The 21,828-nt window shown below is 40.0% G+C and overlaps 1 protein-coding gene across 1 annotated transcript in view; it reads left to right on the forward strand.

The window, feature by feature from the left end:
- ATP10B (ATPase phospholipid transporting 10B (putative)) overlaps window positions 1–21,828 on the forward strand; it is a 170,328-nt gene that overhangs the window by 126,892 nt on the left and 21,608 nt on the right. Inside the window, exons 4-7 of the mRNA XM_030957703.1 lie at window positions 11,819–12,023; window positions 14,298–14,383; window positions 16,980–17,086; window positions 20,653–20,784. Coding sequence (XP_030813563.1) covers window positions 11,819–12,023; window positions 14,298–14,383; window positions 16,980–17,086; window positions 20,653–20,784 — 530 coding nt within the window. The remainder of the gene's footprint in view (window positions 1–11,818; window positions 12,024–14,297; window positions 14,384–16,979; window positions 17,087–20,652; window positions 20,785–21,828) is intronic.

Below are 21,828 nucleotides of genomic sequence, written 5' to 3' on the forward strand. Positions count from 1 at the left end.
GCTTATCTTGTCACTACATCGTGAAGCAAACAGGAGTTTTCATTTAAAAGAAGTTTAAATATTTGTGTGCTTTCCTTTTTTCACCTGCTCTTAAGCCCAAGCCACAGAGACAAAATTGCTATGGTTTACACACATGTCATTAGCTCTTCTGGAAATTAGCCCTCGTCTGTGCTGACATATTTATGTGTCAGAGGAAGAAGGATCCAAGGGGAAGGGGTGTCTAGGTAGAGAGAGGAAGGCTTGGACAGAAGGATCAGGCTGAGGGGCAATCCAGGTACATTGCACTTCACTTGCTTCTGTCTGTGTCTGATTCCTCTGGCTACAAAATCAGAGGTTTACTTAGCTTAGGGGAATGGGGGTTGGTTATTTGTTTAATAATAATCGATCTTATGGTCATGAAAACAAACAATAGATAGAGGAAATAAAAGAGAAATACTGTCTGTTCTGAGGCTGGTAGCAATCCTTTGTTGACATCTGGGACACAGAGCTCTGCCCATTACCTTTGAGCTTCCTGGCAACTCCCAGGGCTATAAAGTGATCCTGAATCTGCTGGAGCGACCTGTGAACATCGTGTGTGTGTGTTCAGCTCTGCCGCGGCTCTGTGTTAAAGCACAGACACTTCACACGAGCAGAGAAGGGAAATGGTCTGAACAGGGCCTCCAGGCATCTGCTGGCAGGAAGAACAGAACATTCAGGATGCTTTTGGCAGACATGAGGTGCAGCTGCCCCAGCAGGATCTAGGACCTGGCGCAGCTGAGTCAGGATGATCCCTGGCCCTGGCTACGTGGAGGTTGGAGTGGAGGAGGCAGCCCTGGGATTCAGACACCTCAACTCTTCTCTTCACCATTTGGGAGTTCATTTGGACTACTGAACTCTTCTGATTTCATTGGTTTTCAACTTGGAGCTACTATTTGAAAGAAAAACAAGATGTCAAGGAAAATTTCTCCAGGCTGCTTCTCTACAATGACGTGGAAAAAACATTTTTTCAAGGAAACCTGCTGCCAATGTGGTGCTTCAGACACGGAAATCCAAAATGAGGAGCTGGAGAAGAGAGGAAAAGTAAGGAAAAGAAAGAAGAAAAATGAAAATAAACGTGTGATCATCTCCAATTTGCCCTTTGGAAGCAAGAAGTGGAAGGAAAATCCAAACAGATACTATGACACCAATGAAATTAAGACCACAAAATATACCATCTTAACTTTCCTCCCTAAAAATATCTATGAGCAGTTTCACCGCTTTGCCAATATTTATTTTGTGTTCATTGCACTACTGAATTTTGTGCCAGTGGTGAATGCTTTCCAACCAGAGGTGTCTCTGATCCCAATTTGTGCTATAATGGCCATCACGGCCATTAAAGATGCTTGGGAGGACTTCAGGAGGTACAAATTAGACAAAGAAATCAATCACATGGGATGCTACATTTACAGCAGGTAAGCTTTGTATAGCTTTTATTGCCAAAAACATTGGGTCAAGATCTTTGATCAATGGTGAGGCTTTTTGTTTAAAAAAATTAACAAATAACTGCTGAAAAATCACAGTCATTAGGTGAAATAGGGAAAAGTCATGGGCACTGTATATCACCTGGTATTTGTTCTCATACAGGGAAAGATATTTTTTAAAAGTATTATTATATTATTTAAGTTGTTTTGGATTTTTTTTAAGTATTATTTTACTGGGAAGTTAAGTTTGAGTTTCATTGCATTGGTGTGTCTGTCAGCCTCTCAGACATGCAGTGCACTGCAAACAGGTGCATAAAGAGCCACCAGCAGCTGAATTTTTAAGACATTTTCAAGAGGGTTTAATTCTCTCAAGCCTAAGGTAGCACAGAACAAGATCTGTCATGGGACCTGTTTGCATTCTTAGATGCCAAGAAATCACTTAAAAACCTGGCCCTTTGAACTGCATTTTATTTTCTACTCTATGTTGTTAACTAGCTTTCAGTTATTTTTTCTTTCTTAGGCAGTATGTAAAATGAACCTGTAAAAACACAGTCTAGAAATGAAAGATAGTAATTTACGCCTCTGTTTAGTCACCTCTAAATGAATTAACTTCATGTGCTCGCTTCTTCAAAGTGCTTCACGACTTCTTGCTTCTAGGACGTTCAGAAGATTGAAAATTACGTTTTATTGTATCAAAACTGTTCTCTCAGCAAAGTAGCAAATGACTTCTCCCTGATAAAATATCACATCTGGGAGTCTGAAGTGCAAAACTTTCCATCTCCATGAATGTGCCTGTCAGCCCCCAAAATAATCAACAGTGCTTTGTATAACATGGGCTTTCATGAGCAAGATCTTGCAGAACTGTGGCTTTTATCACATGGGGCTGTCATTTCTGTTTGTTTCTCCTGCATGTGTTTGTCAGATTTTTATTTTTATATCCTGCAGGTTAAACAGGAAAGCAATAGGTTTGCTTGTACAGGGGCTAAACTTAGGCCCACATATAGATAATGATTTGTCATTAAAAAAGCCTGCACTCCCCTCCTTGCTAACTTCTAATAAAAAGCTGGCATTTTACAAGTTTCTAAATATTGTGGATTTAAAGTCTCATCTGTGGTGAAGAATGTCAATAATTGTAGCTCTTTGGGTAGGGTGGCAAACTGCCTTTTCTGTCTATCTTTGAAATTTCAGTCTGGTTGAATGTTCTAGCTTTTCCAGTGTTGCATTAGCCTATGAGGCAATGGGTAATCTGTTAATACTTGTTAAAACCAGCACGGGACAGAAAGAGTGGGGCAATAGGTGCTAATGAATAAATCTGCAGAGGGATCTTATTTATTTCCTCTTTGCACACAGAAACCATGCCAGTTTAGATCTGAAAGCCTTTTACCACGGGAGCATGAGAAGTAGGGAATACCATGGAACTTGTTTTGTATGAGGGAAAAATATCCACCATGGAATTATAACATATATTCCAATCAAGATTCAAGATTTTTATGCAGAGACACGAGACAGGCCTGCCTTAAAATTGGTTATTCCATCCCATTAAAAAGATTTTGATCTATGAATCAGACTTGTCTAGGATCTTGTCTTTCACCAAAGTTTTATGGCCCAAAAAGGTAGTGTAAGGGGAAGGAAAATGTGAAAGGTTTCAGACTACAACATTCATCCTCTCTGGAAAAATTGTGGGTAATAACATTTGCCATCAGATCAGTCACTACAGCTTATTATCTTATGAATAATTTCAATCAGGCTTCTCTGGTGCTTTGGGAAGCTGATATTTCTTGTTCTTCTTGCTAGCTGCAAAGTCATGGAAGGACATGATGTCTTCTAATTTTATTCCATATGAATCATGAAAATAAGTAATTGTTTTAGCGTAGGTGAAAGTCTTTTTGGGACACTGCAAATTTTGTTAATATTGTGGCAGCAAAAAGTTATTTCTAATAGAACAACTGATCTTCCATCCTAGATGAAATATTACATAGATGTTAAGAGATAATATTGGAGTGTATGTTGTCTTTATTTCAGATTTTAATAAGGACTCTGGCACCCGTTCCAAAAGAAATACAAAGGCAAACCAAACTTTTCCAGATACTGAATGTTCTCCAAAACTTTCTTGAAGAACTGGGGAAATGCAGTAAATTGCCTTCTTTCAACACAGAGCAAGGGAAATTAAAATTAAATAGGCTGGCCTGTAAACATATTTATTCTAATTTTCTTTTCACGGAGATCAGCTGAAATGGGAAATCTGGTCTGCTGGTCAAATGAAAGAAAAGACACTTCCAGTAGTGTATTTAAAGAATGTTTAATTGAAAAAATGAGAAACAATTAATAGGCATTAAAGTGTCCTGGGGAGATGCAATAACCCAGATATTTGATTGAGGAGTTTGTTGTTTTGGAACCAAAACTTTTGGAATCATACTCTGTAGACAATCTGCTGTTGGAATGAATCACACACCAAAAGAAGAGAACAAAAAACTGAATTGCAGAGGGTACAGACCTATGTTTAAATGCCTGCTTTCTCATGGTGTTCTTTAAAACATACTTTGTCTACTTTAACATTTTCCAAGCAAGGCAGATTTCCATTACTACAAAGCACTGAAGCATTTTCTGTGATGCTATACTTTATTATGCCTCTTTAATTGCATTTAAATTTCTCAAGTCACCTGATCTCATGGAACCCTAATTAGTTAGACTCCATCCATACATAACAGTTAATTATAATCTTCAAATGTGTGTGATTTTTATCATATTCATTTTGTTGCACCCAGGTGTGGGTGAGGGCCCATAGTGACACAGAGTCTCCAGGCAGGTGCAAAGGAGAGCTGCTTTATGGCAAAAACCCGGCCTTTTTAAGCAGTTTGTCCATTACCAGTTACATAGTTTTAAAGCATAACAAACATAATTCAAACATCCCCCATATAGCACAATGTGAACACACAATGGTCGTATAACTTGTTTTCCTACCCCTAATTCAGCTGAGTCCCTTCCCCACTTTTCTACTTAGCCACAGTAGCAGGCCTGAGCCATGATTTTACAGGGGTAACAAGGCCCTTGTTTAATAAGGCTGTACCTGTATGCAACACCCAGAGACCTTTTAGCCAAGACTGGCACAGATTGCTCTCTTCATCTTTCTAGTCAGTCAGTCCCTCCAAACCTCCCATGGTTATTTGTCTCTAAACTCTCTTCAGTTTGTCATTAACTTAACTAACACGGGCCAGCACTGAATGTACACAAACCTGAATGTCAGTGCAATAGTTCTCAAAGGTATTATATATATTCAATTTTCTTGAAGTTCTATAATGTTCAAGGAACTAACTGATATGTAATTATTATATAGCTTGGCTGTGATATACCCCAAGGGTTATATCAAGCTCTGTAAATACTCCATAGCATTCAGAGAAGTTTTTGCATCAATTGCATGTTTTTAGAAGATTAAACCTATTTTTTTCCTGTGTTTTAGTAGACACAAAGATACAAATGCAAAGGCTATGCACAGTTCAGTATGGCACAGCAGCAGCCACAAAAACATTAACATTACTTAAGCTATTCATATTTCTTAATTGTAAGAACCTAAATTCAGGTATCTGAGACAGTGACTCAGAGAAACCTTGTTTATGTGCTTTGAATCATCCTGTGGCCCTTTTGGAGAAGCAGGTAAGCCAACAGGCATCCTAAATGAGGTAGCCTGATTACTCTTTCCATAGAAAGTTCCTCTGTAATACTTTCAGACCCTGTCATTTTCAGGTATTTCCTACAGCATCAATCTCCTCCTCTTCTCTCAGTCCACTGATGCCTGTGGCACAAAAAGTTTGGGCTGGCCTTCACTTTGACTCTCTGTCTACTTAGTGTAAGGTTTTAGAACATTTAAAGATTTTTGCATCAGCACTAACTCTGGGTTAGCCCTGGAGCAGAGGTATAGAGAGAAGGAAAAAACAAAGAGCTCATTACTGTGGTGCATGAAATGAGAACTGCCAACAGCAGAAAAACTGAAAGTGGCTTAATCTGGACCCACTGTTTTGAAAGAGAATTAAAGTTTTTCAGTCGACTGAAGTATTGTGATTTTGTGTGCTGCAATTTTCTCTCTGGCAGCAATGGAGATTTGCTTGCCTGCAGGTGACCATCCATACTTCATGGGAAGCTGGGCAGCAAAGGCTGCCCTTCTGTTTGAACCTCCTTCATCTGCTCTGTGTAGCTGGATTTCTGAGCAGAGGGCAGACTGTGCCTCCTGTGGGTGCTCCCCCTGTCTGGGATAGTGCCTGGGACTGGCCAGGGATGCACTGACCAACAGAGGTGTGGGGCATCTGGAAAAAGGCAGAGAAAGGGGAACATGCTTGAAAACAGGGATTGACCTGTTGTCAAAACTCAGAATTGAAAGAAAAACAGATTTTCTCTGGACTCAGAAATATCATAAGCAACTCATTCAACCCAAGGTGAACCTGAAAGTTTGTAAAGTAGAAAGCAGGATGAGAGAAAAATCCCATTCTGACAAGGGCACAAGAACTGAAAGATTTCTTGCCAACTCTTAATTTAAAGTGTTGGTCAGCAGCACTGAGTTTTCACTTGTTAAAGAGCCTTTTCTTTCTGCTTTGTTGTTTTTGTTTTCTGACAAAGCATAACTTTAAAGACTAGGAGCCTGCTGGAGGCTTTAGTGGGTTCATTTTATACACAAAAAAAAGGGCCAGAGCCTGTGTCCCACTTGAAACCTCACCACAGGCAAAATTGCAATGTTTTTTTGGACATAGCAATATCAAGGCTTCAGTGGTGCCTTACCTGGACAGTGTAGGAATCTCACCAGCTGGAGGCTGAAGACCTCCTGAATAGGTGAATTCCTGTGACAGCCACAAAGTATGTACTTGGATTAGTTGCAAATTTCTGCTCCCCTGCCTAATGTTAAACATGAGTGTTGTTCTCTGGCAATGGGCATGCCCTACCCTGCCATCCCTCTAATTTTTGTCTGGTCTTCATGTGCTGTGGAAATTTAGTACCTGGTTTAGCTGTGGATACCTGAATTAGCAGTGAGTTTGACACCAACAGTGCCTTCTGCTTGAGGCATCCTTCAGCCTTGCAGGGGGCTGAGAAAATGTCCTGAACCAACAGAACACTCAGGTGTGTTGTGTCACCATGGCACTGCTTGAAACAAGTGCTACCAAAATCATGAAGAATGTAAACGCCTCGTGTGGGATATGATGATTGCATTGTGAGGAATTATGGACAAGCTGAACTGAATAAATGCAAAGAGCTCCCAGCTGGTCCAGGCAGCGGCGCTGGAAGAGCAGTGAGCTGCAATTGTTGTCAGTCAGGGTGTATTGCTACAGGAGGATCCTCAGTGTCTGTGGAAGAAAATCCATAAAATGCATTACTGAAGCTACCACTGCTTCGTGTATTGCTTGATCAGAGCTTTCTTCAAGATCTATTACCTGCCAAGACAATTAAAGCTGCTTCACAGAAAAGGTGCAATGGCTTAGCAGCAGGAGCTAATGACTAAACATTAAGACCAAATAAATAAGAATCTCTGGCTTTGGCTCAGAGACCTGCAAAATCATGGCCTCATGGCATTAAGATTCAACCTAACTGTCTGAACTTTTAAAATGCCATTAAAACCTGGAGAGTGGAGGGTTTCTACCATGTGACCTCAAGAGCTACATGGTCATATAAAGATATGACTATCAAAAAGCTGATATAGGCTGCGCTTTCCAGAAACTTTACACGTTAATGAGAGTCCACAGAAACTAATGCTAATAACTAGGAGACATCAATTGAGTCACCTTGAAATTATCTGTTCCTTCCAGCTGGTGTCAGGAAGAATTGTAACAACAGTATTTTGTTCAAGGCAGTAAAAAAAAAAAACATTTTCCTAAATACAAAAATCTACAATTTACAAAATTAACCTAGTAACGTCTAAGTAACATACTGTTTACATCTGTTTTATTTTATTTCTTCAAAGATGAGTTAAAATAAATCCAAAACCATTTATATGAACAAATAATACATTTATGAAGTTCTGGTACTTACTTAAAGTTTATATAAGCTTCAATTAGTTATGGAAGTTGAGCATAGGCTTGTATCATTGGGAAAATAAGTTACTTGTTATGATGCTATAGGCAGTTTGGGCACATAAGAACATAGGATATGTTATTGGCATTGAGGAATTTGGAATGCCAGTATGATACAAGTGTATGCACTTTATTAGACTTCAGAAATATTCCATTTCAGTTATTTTTAAAAGGTGCTTTTTCTGTCTTAACATAGTGTTCAAATCCTGGGAGTTTGGTGCTGTGGGGAAAGGCTGGGGCTGGGTACAGGACTGGGCATTGATAAATGAGATTGTTGGTGCTGCTGGGCTGGTGTGCTGGAACAAAAACTGGGATGGGATGGGATGGGATGGGATGGGATGGGATGGGATGGGATGGGATGGGATGGGATGGGATGGGATGGGATGGGATGGGATGGGATGGGATGGGATGGGATTGGGATGGGATGGGATGGGATGGTGGCAGGAGCAGTGACAAACCCACGTGGCACCTTCCCATGCCCAGGCAGCATCTGCAGCTCAGGTACACCATCAGCCAATTGTGCTGTACTCTGACCTATGGACAGTTTCCAGAATCAGTTCCTGTCTGACCTAGTGCCTTCCTTGAGTCCTAAATATGCTCCTTTGCTGTCAGTTTTTTTTGTTTTGTGGCAGTAGCTCCTAATGGTGAGGTCTTAAACATGAAGTGATCTTTGAAAATATTTTGTGAGGGGTTTGCATATAAAAAAGCTGATATAATCTTTGATAGCATAAAACTGTGCAAGATTTTTATTTGCAAAAATAGTCTGTGAAGGGTAAGCAGCTGTGTGATTCAACCTGTTGCCATGTAGAAGCAGGATCCCAGGATATTGGTGTTTTTTACAAAGAGGTGGTGCTTGAAGGAGGCCATTTTCAAATATAGCATTCTAGCAAATTTACATACAACAAAATATAAATATGTAGGTTTCTCTATTGACAACACTGATATTTTTCTATGTGCCATGACTTGGTGACAGTTTGGGGGGATATAGTGCAGAGCAAACCATATCTTTATTTTGAACTGCAAAGGATCTCAAGATGGAGCTTGCTGTAATTCTAGGGAATAAGATTCACTGGGCTAATTGTCCAATAAAATGTTCTAAATGACAAAGATTTCTGAAGATCTTTCTCTAAAACAATCTAGGAGACACACATGCTGTGGAGTGCATATGAAAAAATACTTTTATTTAATTTTTTCTGTATAGCAGAACAATAATTTTTATTTCCCTCCATTCACCATGCATTTTGATCCATTTTTCTTTGAAATTTATCTTTACTGAAACCAAGAAAGTGAAATCAAATTCTTGACACAAAGTCAATAGTTTATTCAAGTTCCCCACAATCTCCACTGCAGCAGGACCTTTTTATTATCCTTTTTTTCCCCCAGAAACTATTTTAAAAAATCTGTTTAGTTCAGGCCTTCTGTTCAGATTTGATGAGTTCAATAACAGTTCTGGCAGACATCAGTTTGACTGTTCAAGGCCTCTTTTCACTGGCAGTATCCTCTGATGGGCATCATCATGATATCTATGAGCAAGGGAACACTTTTTGAATGTGCTTTTGATAATTGCCTGGTAAAAGAGAGCAGGGACTGAGGAACTTTTATCTTACCTCCTGTCTTCAGTGTGCCCCAGCCCTGACACCACACACTGTAAGAATCAAGTGTCCAGATTCCCACCTCTTGAAAATCCCCACATCTGCTGATTTTTATTTGATTGGTTCAATACATTTGCCCTTTTTGTGTGTTTCTCATCAGACCATCTTGGGATTATTAAGCTCCTCTGTTTATTTAGCCACCAGAGCTTGTGCTGTTAACTTTCATCAGTGAACAGAAAATGGGCAGTGTTCCCAGTTACAGAGATTGCTGAAAGGAAACTGCTTCATCTGAAAAATCTTGTTAGACAACTAGGACAGCGCTGCCGTGGGGTGCACCAGTTTCATCATGAAGTGCTTTTCTTCCTTTCATCCACTGGCAATTCCCTACAAAGTTGTAGAAAAGCTTTGTACTATTTTTAGTATTTTTAATTATTTATCTTATAATATAATCAAAATTTTAATTTTACAGGTTCAGATGAAGTTTTCTTCAGGAGCAGAAAATGTGTATTCTTTGAATACTTGTTGGGATGGAGTGACAGTTCCCCTGAATGCAGGTTTGGGATTCTAGCAATCCCTGAGCTGCAGTCCCTGTGCCTAGGAAGGCTTTTCCTCTGATCTGAAAGAGGTCATTTGGCTTTTCTGACTCACTGTCTCCTCTGTAATTAGTGACTGGGTAGAACCCTGAAGCTTTACATGTAATGTAGGTTTCATAGGGAGCTGTTGAAAAAAAATTACAAATCCACAATTTCTGTGGATTATTTGGGCTAATCTGGTTTCTTTCAGCTGATATGGAACCCAGCCAGCTAGACAAGGCCCTTCTGTAGCATTTTATGAGTAGACAAAATCAGAAATAGGCTCTGTAAACTTCTGAATTGTGCAAGAGTTGACGTACAGAGAGGTAGGATTGCCATGGAGAAGCCACAGTAAACATTACATGCAAACTATAAATGGCATTCAAATGTCTAGGATGGCAAGACAAGACACCAACTTCCTCTAAACTGATCTTGTACTCTTTCTTTCATGTTTTAAACAAACAAATTAGGAAGTCCTATTCAGAAGGTGTTTGGCATGGAAAGGATTGGTACTACATAGTTGATTTGTTATATTAACTTAGTATCTGCTTTGTAGAGGATTAAATACTCAGCATACACTTGCTAAAATGCTTTTCAAATAGAAATTTAACTAGATTTTTTTTTAAATGCATGGCAGCATCTAACTAACTTACAATAATCCTCTGTTCTTCCGTGTGGTCTTTAATGTCTGTTGTTGCACAAAAGAAAAAGGACATGCAGGTAAGCAGAATCAGACAAAATGAAAAGAATTAAAAATTCAAGAAAGAAAAATCAGTGTAAGATGAAAAAAAAATATTGCTACAACCCCATGGTTTAGTAAGTGCTTCAAAAGCAGCAGTAAAGGGACTCAAATAATCAGGCTGGGGGATCTGTTTTTTTAATGAAAGTCAGTACCACTGGGAGATGGACAGAATTTCACTTGTTGCATAAGCTGCACAAGTACCTGCTTGTTGTAAGGGCACAAGCCAAGTGAGAGGGTTTGCCTGGCAGTGCTGTGGCTCTGCTCTGCACCAAGCCAGGACAGTGGGTGAGCAGGAAGCAGCCCTGGGCCTGGCACTGAGGCAGGGCTCGGATGTGTGCTTTGAACTGCAGCAAAGCACTTTGTCTCTGCCATCACTGCTCCCCTTCTCATGACACAAACACTTCAATGGAAGATGGTATTCTCCATCCAGTAGATGAGGATGATTAAAAACTTAACCAAAAATGAGACTCTGAGTCATTACAAAAAGCCTTTAATTGTCTGTCTGGTAAAGTATCATGAGCATTTTCCCTCTCACAGAGCAAGGCATAAGATGATTCAGTTATTCATCCTGAAAAAATAATTTCCTCTCAAGAAGTCAGAGGAATCAAGCCATTGCCGCAGTGCATTTTTTCCCATTAACTAATTTTAAAGCTTATTGTGTTGTTTCTGGTCTACTTAGATGGTTAAGAGCAGTTGAAGGATTAATTACTGAAAATGCAATGTCAAAAAAAGTCTGCTATTTGCTGAACTTAGTTCATTGATGAAATAGTAATTTCTTTTCCTTGAACCCCATAGGCTCTTTTTTTAATTTTTTGTTAATTTATAAGCTCTTTGTTTCTTACTTTAACTTTTCCATTAAATTTGGGCTCTGGCTGTATTTTTTTTTTGCTTAATAATAAGGGACCATTTGTCAGCTCTTCCCCCTTTTGAAGTTGTTTCTCTGCACTAAGCTAAAAATTTGCAACTACCTCTTGAGAGTTACAAACTGGAAAGACCTGAAGCAAGTGTGGCTGAGGTATCAGTTTGCTTCTTTCAGGAGCTATATGCTGATGTTGGAAAGTGTCCAGGAAACAGTCACAGTCAAAAACAATAATCTGAATTTCTTCAATAAGATACTCAAAAATACCTCTGTTAGTCTGAGCTGCCTGCTATACTTGGTGCAGATTACAGGACTAATGCCAGAGTGAAAGAGAACTGCTGTAAATGTTTTATTCCATGTAAAGATTTTGTTTGAATGTGACAAACTGTGAAGTGGTGCTGTGGAGTGTCTGAATCACTAATTTATAGCTTCTGTGCTATGCCCTTTAAAAAAAAAGTCCTTTAAAAATGGTGTGCCCCCATTTTCTGGTTTTGAAGCCCCCAACCCAGCAGTGCTGCCTTCCTAATGCCCCTCATCACCCACGATATGCTCTCAATGCCGCAGGGAGGAACATGCCTACGTGGAGAAGTGCTGGAAGGATGTCAGAGTGGGGGACTTTGTGCAGCTGCAGTGCAATGAGATTGTCCCAGCAGACATCCTGCTGCTCCACTCCTCTGACCAGAACGGGATCTGCCACCTGGAAACCGCCAACCTGGACGGGGAGACCAACCTCAAACAGCGCCGCGTGGTGATGGGCTTCAGCAGCCAGGTCAGTCTGGGCAGGGCAGCCCACAAATGGGCTGTGCCCACAAAACGGGCACATTTGTCTCCAGACACTGCACAGAGGGGTTTATTTCTGCATGGCAGCTGGAAGAAAGCTCGTGGTCCCTGCCACAGCATCCGTGGGTTTCCTTATGGATTCTATGTCTCCGTTGCACCTGACACACCACACTCACTGCATAGGCAGGTGGAGGTGTGAAAGCTCAGCTGGGAGCTGCTCTAAGGCATCTGGGTTGGCAGTTTAATAGGATCTCAAGATAAATTAATTTTTTTTTTAAGTTAAATGTTTGACACCGGTTTGTGATTCAGTTTGAATTCTTAAAATCACCGTTTATTTTTCATAGGCAGTATCATTTCCTTTTTACCTTTTCCCTTTACTTTGCTTTACTCGTGTGGCTCACGTTGGATAAACCTGAAGTAAACTAGAAAATATGACTTACATATTTTTACATATGTTTACATATGTTTAAAGATACATTTTCAAGTATCTTTAAACACACAGCTGGGCAGTTTTTCAAATAACCCAGAACAAGTTTAAGGAGTCATAGCACATGGGGAGGAAAACTTTGTTCCATTGGAATCACTCCAGCAGACAGGAAAACCTCACAGATAATTCTAGGAATTACATTAATTATTTAGCAATTAGCACGAGTGCCACTAGGAAGATCTTTTGGGGTACTGGTGTTTGGGACACAGCTGCCAGGGAGCAACCAGACATTAAATAAAGCACCATTTCCATGGGCAGTTGAGATCAGGTGCTGTACTCATGTTATTTGCTTGTTGTTCAAATGGAAATCACTTTTCAAAGACAATTAAGGGCTTTCTCATGTTGTGGCATAGCACAGGCCTTTTCCAGTTCCTTCCAGTGATGATTAGGAAGAGGTTTTGCTCTTGAGACACACTGGAAATTTCAATCTGTAAAGACTTAGCAGAAAAACAGTAATCTGGCTACTTAACATTTTTAAATGTTGCATTTTTGTCATGTAATGTTCTAATTTATATTTTCAATTTTTCTACCTATTTTTCCTTTTAGAGAAGAACAGGGCACTCTACCATTACACAAAATGCAAACTTTTGCCTCAGTTGTTTATAATGTGTGGAAGTCTTCCATTATATCAGAAAATACCCCCATGCTAAATTATGCCCCTGACTGCCTATTCATGGTGATTTTCTTTAGACTTTGAATCGTTATTGAGATAAATTCTATGTCCAGGAATGTCTATACCTAACAACTCCTGTTACATTAACAGGGTGGAATGCAATTCTGGCCGTGGTGGCAGCCGGTGCTCAGGAAGGTCAGAGCTGACAAAACTTCCTGTATCACCCTGCTCTTGTGGTGTGTTTGTGTAAACAGTGTGCTGGATGAAAAACCCCAGTGGAAGTGGTATCACACTGCAGGTTTTAGTGCGCCAGTTTCTTCCTTGTTCTTTGAGCTTTGCTTAGTTCTGTGATTTATGAACTGCCTAAAACCCCCTCAGATGTACTTCTGCCTATAAAGTGACTCTTTAAACAGGGAGGAAATAAATACATATTAGTCAGCTCTTCACTTGGGTTAGAACTAACTGGGCTTAGTTCTTCAGTTCAGGATGCAAAAAAGGTGGGGAGAGACTATTTACAAGAGCATGGAGGGACAGGACAAGGGGGTATGGCTTCAAACTGACAGAGAGTAGGTTTAGATGAGATATTAGGAAAAAAATTTTCCCTTTCAGGGGGTGAAACCCTGGCACATGTTGTCCGGAGAATTTTTGGGTGCCCTATCCCTTAAGTGTCCAAGGCCAGGTTAGACTGGGCTCTGAATCAACCTGGTCTACTGGAAGGTGTCCCTGCCCATGATCCCTTGCTCAGAGCCCCATCCAACCTGAACTTGGACGCTTCCAGGGATGGGACAGCCACAGCTCTGGGCAATCTGTGCCAGCACCTCACCACCCTCACAGGGTAGAATTTCTTCCTAATATTTAATCTAAATCTACTATCTTTGTTATATTCACTTAAAATGAAGACAGGTGTTTCCACTAATTGGCATCTGTGATGTCTTGTTCAATGCACAGCATTTTCTTCACTTAATTTAACCAGTTGTTATTCCAAGAGGAGGAAATACTCAGCCCTTCTGAAGTTTTGCTTCAGGCTGAATGAGTTAAAATGTCTTTATCTCTCCTGCTAGGGCAAGTGTTCCAGCCCTGGTGGTCTAAATTAAGCTCTTTTTTTGGTGTTTAGCATTTCAAATACTCATTGGATCTGACACTCAGTATGTTTTCTCTGGTAGGATGCTGTGTTTGAACCAGAATTTTTCCAGAACACCATCATCTGTGAAATGCCAAACAATGATCTCAATAAATTCAAAGGTTATATGTAAGTATTTGTTGTCCATAAATACATTTTTGATCTGTACTTTGATATTCCTCTTGGAGGAATTGGATGGAAGGAACATATTTTGAGGAAATTGATGGTTGTCACTATTATCTATTCCCAGATTCAGAAGTCAATATAAAATGTACACTTGGACTCTGTTCTGTGGCAAGGTATAACCAAGGCTTGGCATTGCATTTACTGTTCTTTCCTACAAACTATTTTCCCAGAGATTCAGCTCGCTTCAAAACTTAGACATAAGCTCATGTGCATTTGACCTGATGATTAGACTAAACTAGATTTTAAATAAATCCTTCCAATTGTTTAAGGTATCCAGCTGCATGGCTCTAGTTCCTTCACCTTTACAGCCACAGGGAAAAGGTGTCCAAGATCTAATAATCAATCCAGAGTTTCTTCTTATTAGAAAGGTAGAAAAATCAAACATGCATGCAAAATGCTATTGAACTGATGCACTAAACTAGTATAAAAAAGTAGGGTAGGTTTTCTTTTTGTCTTTCTTCATTAAATAAAATAATTCTGGCACAGGCATAACAGCAAATTCAGCACATTTAGCCCCATTTATGAATTGTAAGGCAAATTTCTATGTCATGGCTCATGTCTTAAAATTCTCTTACCCTCCAACACAGAGCAGCTTATTCCCTCACCACAGCAGAGAATTGTCCAAAGTTCCTACTGCCCCAGACCAAATGCATGCCCCATTGTCATGCAAATAATTGAACTGCATGAGTGTGTCAGCATCCTCATCCATGCCCCAGCTTTGCTAAACTTACCAGTAGCTAAACTAGGAATTGATGGCTCTGCAAGAAGCAGTGAGATTGTTGCCCCATGGAGGAGATGCAGATGCCTGGCTCTGTGACAGGGCAAACCAGGGATTATCTCCCATTAGCACTGACCATACCTAATCTGGTTTTGGGTCTGTGCGCTGTAAGAATGGTGCCTCTAACAGCAATGCCAATTCTCCTCTGCTGCAATTTCTTACAAGGGAAAAAGAGGTCGAGTTTGTATTGATTGCTGGCTGTGGTTGTTGACTTCAGGGACCATTGGGTCTAAATTGAAGCAATCCCTCCAATTAGCAAAGAGCACTGAGATTACAGAAATGTAGGAGACGTGTCACAAGGAAACACACACAATAACAACCCTTAGGACTCAGGATTGGCTTCAAAATAGTCAACTCTCAACTGAAAGTCTGTAACAGAAATCTCTCTGGTGAAAGCCTGTTATCTCATTTGCTTGATGGAACATGGAAGTAGCTGCCTTTCTCTCCTCTCTTCAGGAATAGAAGAAGGATTTGCTGGAGAAAATTACTTGCTGCAAGTTAGTGAAGTTTTTTCTTTGGTCTGCTGAGATTTGAGCTATTTTGTAAATGCAAATTATTTGGAGCAGGCTACCTTCTTGTCCATGAACCCTTAATAAATTATTGAGGCTCTATTGCCTTGCTATAAAATAGCAGGAGCACTCTCTGATAAAAATGATAAGAAATAACTTGGTGACATCTATCTGACATGTCCAATCACAGAAAATTCTGTTCAAGAGGATGCAAGAAGGCTTCTATTAAATGAGTTCCCCAAGGCTGAATTTAGATTCCAAGAAAAATAGATTTTTGGCATTATGTTTTTACAATTCCACCAGCTGTAGGTTGTTGACACTTACACCTTTTCCCTTGTCTAGTTTAAGTTGTGTAATCAGGTGCAGCTGCACTTGGACATTGGACTTCACTTAGCTCTAACATAACACCTAGCCTTGCCCTTCATTTGAGAGATGAGACTATTTGCTGGTAAATGAAACACAAAATACCAAATAGAAAGTAGAGAGAGATGATTATTCTAGGAAAAAAAACTCTTTTCCCACCCTGACCTTTGCATAACAGAACAAGACAAAGCATCTGAAACAGAAGCTCTCAGCTTTGGTAAAGATCTCAGGAAGAACCTATCAGTGTGAAATAAAAGCTGTGGGTAGGGGTAGGTGTGTGCCATTAATTTTCAGAGGCAAGCAACAAATTTCCTGCCTTGTGGGCACTGACATTTTGGTTTTCACCAGTTTGTGCTGCAAGCAGAAGGATCTGGTCAGTGATGGGGCACCTCTGGCCAGGATGAAAATTCTTCTGTCCAGGGTGAGAAGGAGGAAGAGCCCCTCAGCCCAAAGGCTGCTTCAGTGAACTGAGACTCACAAAGACTTTGGTGGCTGATGGAGTCACAGAGGCTCTTGCAGGGTGTAGATGTATTCATCTGAACCTCTGCTCATCTTTCTAAAATAAATTTGGCTGTAAGAAGTTGCAAAATGACTCTTGTTTTCTTTCATAAGATATTGAATCTGCCAGATAAGTTCCCAAGCGAAAGGCAAACTTGCTTTGTATTGGCATCATGACACACACTGTGTAAGCAGTCTTTAAAAAGAAGACTTGAACTTCTCTGTAACTTTTTGCTGGAAAAGTTTCCTTGAAACTGAGGGAAATAAAAGCAAAAAAGGGCCTACAAAATTACTTTATTTCAACTTGAAACAGGCACGCACATGAAAATTTTCTTTTACACTCCATTAGAACCGAAAAATTAATTGCCCTATTTGATTGTATTTCTTCTAGGGAGCAGCCAAACCATGAACAGGTAGGCCTCAACATTGAAAACCTCTTGCTTCGTGGATGTACAATCAGAAATACTGAGGCAGCAGTAGGAATTGTTATATATGCAGGTAAGATGTACTTTTTATTTAGGTAAACTGAGAATTTCCCTGTAAAAATCCTTTAAAAATAACTATAGTCTAATATTGCAACATAATTTGACATTTTGTTTTAAAAACTGGTAGTGCACAGAAAAACTATATATAACTTTTTTTTAAGTGAAGGTATTACTCATCCATCTCCAAAGCCAGCAAGTCTTGCACTGGGTCTTTGGCAAGTGACAGTATCCTTGTGCATGTCAAATATCTTGTAAAAATATCCAGACAAGTAAAAAATTGCTCAGGTGTATTTAACCCTCAGCTCTTGCTATATTACTAATTCCATCTGTCATAAAATCTACACAGCTGCCCTAAGGGAGGTCTCACTGGCTCCTCAGGGTAGAAACTGGAGCAGCTAAAGAGCTAATTAGGAAAAAAAAAAAAGTCATCTGTGAATTTCATTCATCCATTCGATCTGTGCCAGTGCCAGCACGCAGGAGGCAGTGAGGCAGCAGCTGGAGGTGACAGAAAAGGCAGCAGCAGCAGCAGCACAGGTTTGTGCTGACACAGACAGTGTCTGTGCAACCATGAACTTCATGCAGGAGACATGGACAAAGAGAGACAGTGTTGGTGCCCAGATCAAATGCAGCAGTGCCAGGTTCAGCAGTGGGTCAGTTCATCTGTTTCTCAGCATCTTTTACCTTCGGAGTGTTACCACCGCTTTTACTCAGTGAGCATGATTTATCATTGGCTTTGCCAGCTGTGTCCTCGTCTGCATCAGATAGAGTGTATCAGCTTCCCTCTTCTTTGCAGATTAAATAAAAGTCAATTCAAACACAACAATTAATGCCATTAGCTATCATTATCTTTCCAGTAGAATTATATTAACTGTTTTATGCCTAATCAGCAGCAAGGGGTTCAGGGTTGAGCCACCTAAGACAAAACAGAAGTCACACCTTTACAAGAGTCATTTAGCTGAGATTCATCTCCACAGCCTGGCACAATATTCCTGACAACAGACTGTCTATTTCACTGCTGCACAACTGGACTCTGAATGTCTGCAGCTTCCAAGTGTTTCCAAGGCAGCTTTGCCTTGCAGGTCTCTCACTGTGTGTCTCTGTGAACACCACAGGCAAGGGCGGTGCCCACTGGGCAGAGGAGGAGAGCCAGAGCCAAACTCTGCAATCCTTTCTTTTCCAAAGTAGCTACTGTATAAAAATCTCAGTGGGGATCATTCCTGGTATAATTGGAGTAATTTATCTTCCCTTCTCCTGTTGCAGTTCCTCATTTTCTCCTGTTTAGCTCAGATTTCCCAGTTTGTTCCCTTCACCACCAGCACAGATCCTAATGTGGATCTCCATTTATGTTGCTTAAGCTGCCAGTAGAAAAGATTGGAGTTTTAAAGTTATTCCCAAGACATGATGGTTTTCATATGAGTAGGTCTTCAAATCAATTTCCAACTGAATTCTTATTGTTAATGTCGGCATAAAAGTTTTGGGGTTTTTTTTCCTAAAATTAGACTGGCTTCAGTCAGTATCAGCTTCATTTCTAGGGTTCTTTGACATTGATTATACTCTGGCTTTTAATCATGGTCTGTGACCTTTTCTGAACAATCACGATCAGTCACATAATAAGATGGCACACTTTCCATTTTTATGACTCTATTACTCCTCAAACTTTCTTTCTAATGGGAGCCTTTGTGAGGAGTGCAATTGCTTGGTCTGTGCAGTTCCCATCTGACCCGAGGACAGTCCTACTTTTCATGGCTACCCAAATTGTTCTACACAAAGCAATAGCATAAAACACAAAAACCTCATTACAGAGTGACAGCCAATGTCGTTTTCTCATTCTGATTGGGACAGCAGTAAGAATTATATGCTTTTCATATACTAAAGTACCAGAAAGAAGTTTTAGATGAGCACATCAGCATCTAGAAATAGAGAGACAAGGTACCAATGGGTGGTAGGTGAGGTGCTGTGCTTCACAGCACAGGAAAGGGTGAGGATTAGAGGAGAACAAAGCACTTTATTTCTCATATTTCTGATTTTCTGTTCCTTAGAAGGTGATAACTGTGTTACAGAAGTGCCCTTTACCTGATGATCACCTGAAGTGGAAAGGAATGGTAGAACTGATATTTGGAAACAAGCTCATCACGATTTCTTCCTGAAATAAATTCATCAACACTTCTTTGAGGGTTTTCTGGGAGGGATTAGAGGGCTTTGGGTTGTTTTGATTTCAATACAAAGCATTCCATTGCACCTGACAAAAAAGAAAAGTGAGGAGTAGATTCACAGAGCTGCTGGAGGAACAGAAATTCAAGAAGCAGTGCTGTCCCCTTCAGTATAGCTCTGTGGTTAAGAGATTTTGCTCACCAAAGGGAAGGCTTAGGGTTTGTTTTGAGTTCTGCCTGTATGGGAGTGAACACAAATCTCCTGCCTGTACACTGAATACCTGCCTAAGTGGAACAAGAAGGTTTGTGCTTATGTGTGAGTTGGAAGGGCAAGAGCACTGGTAGCATAAACTGGTCCCACTGACGCAGCTCCAGGTTTTGCAAATAATTACATATTCATTGGAATAGTAAGTCAGGATCCCCAGCTCTTGAGTGAATGTCCTGAACATAAGGCTGGAGACTAATTTTCTCTCTAGCTCTCTCCTTAATTAATAACCACTGATGTAAACCTGGAATGAATCCAGCAGGTGTGATTGAACTGCCCCCAACTTCCAGTTCTTGGGTTAAATCACTTCCCTAGAGAAAGCTAAAAGGCATCTTGGAAAACAGTCCTTGTCACACACATCATGCACATACAAATGAAAACTAAATACAAGCCTGCAGGGTCTGTGTTTTCAGGGAAAAGGACTGCAGAAATAAACATAAAAGATACAAATCAATATAACAACAGATGGTGTCCAGATATCCCAGTTGTGGAGCCACAGTTTAGATAACATTAATAGAATTGAAAAAGTAATTTCTGCTTTTTGACTTCTTGCAGCACTCCTTTTTTTTTCATTATTATTATTATTACTATAGCAGCTCACTTATATTTCACTAAGTTTAAGGATTGGGGATTTTTTTACTCCTCATATGACTGTTTTGTCAGCACTTTACAATCAAATAATAAAAAGCTAAATATTACTGGTTTTCACTGGTTTGTTGAATTTTATTTAATATACAAAATGTATCTAGTGCTTTTGAATTGCTGCTGAAAAATATTCAAATGTAGGTTTCAGGAATCTGTATAGCAGCTAAACAATTTTTTCATAAAATGCAATAATATAATACTATTGTTCATTTTCTTGTTCTTCTCATGGATATTTGGCTTTTGATAGTTGATATAAACCTTATGATCCTACTTAATCTGCTGTCATTGGGGCAGAAAAATGTATATGACAGCTGAAACCTGTGATATAATGGAGGTTTTTGGTAAACTTCAATATTTAGAGTCTGATGTAGTCAGTCAAATAGGAAGATGGACAAGGAAAGTTCTGAATGTCAACATTAGCCATCCTGCTCTCAGCTGGGGGGAAGAATACTTTCTAAAGAACCAAACAAAAATACAAACTATTACATAACCATGATAAAATTAATTTGTGTTTTGAAGGTCATGAGACGAAGGCCATGCTGAACAACAGCGGTCCCCGCTACAAGCGCAGCAGGATTGAGCAGAGGATGAACAGGGACATTTTCTCATGTGTGGGACTCCTGTTTGTGATGTGCCTCGTTGGAGCTGTAGGTATGAACCACTGACAAAAATCTATTTCCCAAATGGTGATTAGAATTGATGTTATAGACATGAGTGAGATCTACAGCTGGATGCTCTTGGGGTCTTTAGGCTCCTTGGTCTTTCCAATAGGTGAGTTAAAATGGCAAATCTGAGCAATTCAGGTGAAGAAAACATGGCTATAAATGTTCCAGATAAGATTCATCCCCACCATGGTATCATACATGTAAAGCAGAAGCAAGCCATCCTGTAGGAATTGTAGGAATCATTGTAGGAATCGATATTTGTCAGCTGAGATTTTCCTTCCTTCCTGAGGGGGTGTTTGTTCTTTGTGCATAACAGCAAAAGTAAAATGATTTTGCTTTACTTTCATTTCAGTAGTGTCTTCCTCTAATATGTTTGGGAGTGGTATTAAACAGAGACACACAATTTAGAACCCATGAGCTGCTCATGACTAATTCATTCAGTTTATATCCTCCACGGCTTCCTTCCTTCTCAAAAGCCCCTTTACATCAGGCTGTGAAATGGATTAATTGCTTGGAATAGCCTGCATTTTTTGGGGGTCCTTGCAGGTGAGCATGTGTGAATTTATTAACTGGTATTTGGTAACTGGCTGGAGTTTACTGGACTGGTAATCTCAGAAAGAACATCTTCACTGTGTGTGAGCACCTGCTGGCCTCCCAGCTCTGATGGCAATCTGTCCCAGGCAGGCCAGAATTAACAGGATCTCATCATTCGGAGCAAAGGACCAAATTTTAAGTGTACTGACTTTTGAATGGGGCAATGCTTTAAGGACATAGCAAGGACTCCCATGATCCCCTTTCTCTTTTAATGGATTTTGTTTCAGTGCCAATTTACTCAGTGCTACTGCTCTGATTTAGCAACAGCCAAATCAAGTTTTCCTGCACCTGCCCTGGATGAATGTGATGTGGCACCAGTCAGTCATCAGGTGTGATGCCATGGGAAGTAAGGACCATCCAAAACAGAACAACTGAACTGACTTGATCACTTCTTTAGTATTACTGCTTCATGTTGCAGTGGGACTTTTTGGTAGCA

Source organism: Camarhynchus parvulus, chromosome 13 (genome assembly GCF_901933205.1).
Source record: "Camarhynchus parvulus chromosome 13, STF_HiC, whole genome shotgun sequence".
Classification (NCBI taxonomy): domain Eukaryota; kingdom Metazoa; phylum Chordata; class Aves; order Passeriformes; family Thraupidae; genus Camarhynchus; species Camarhynchus parvulus.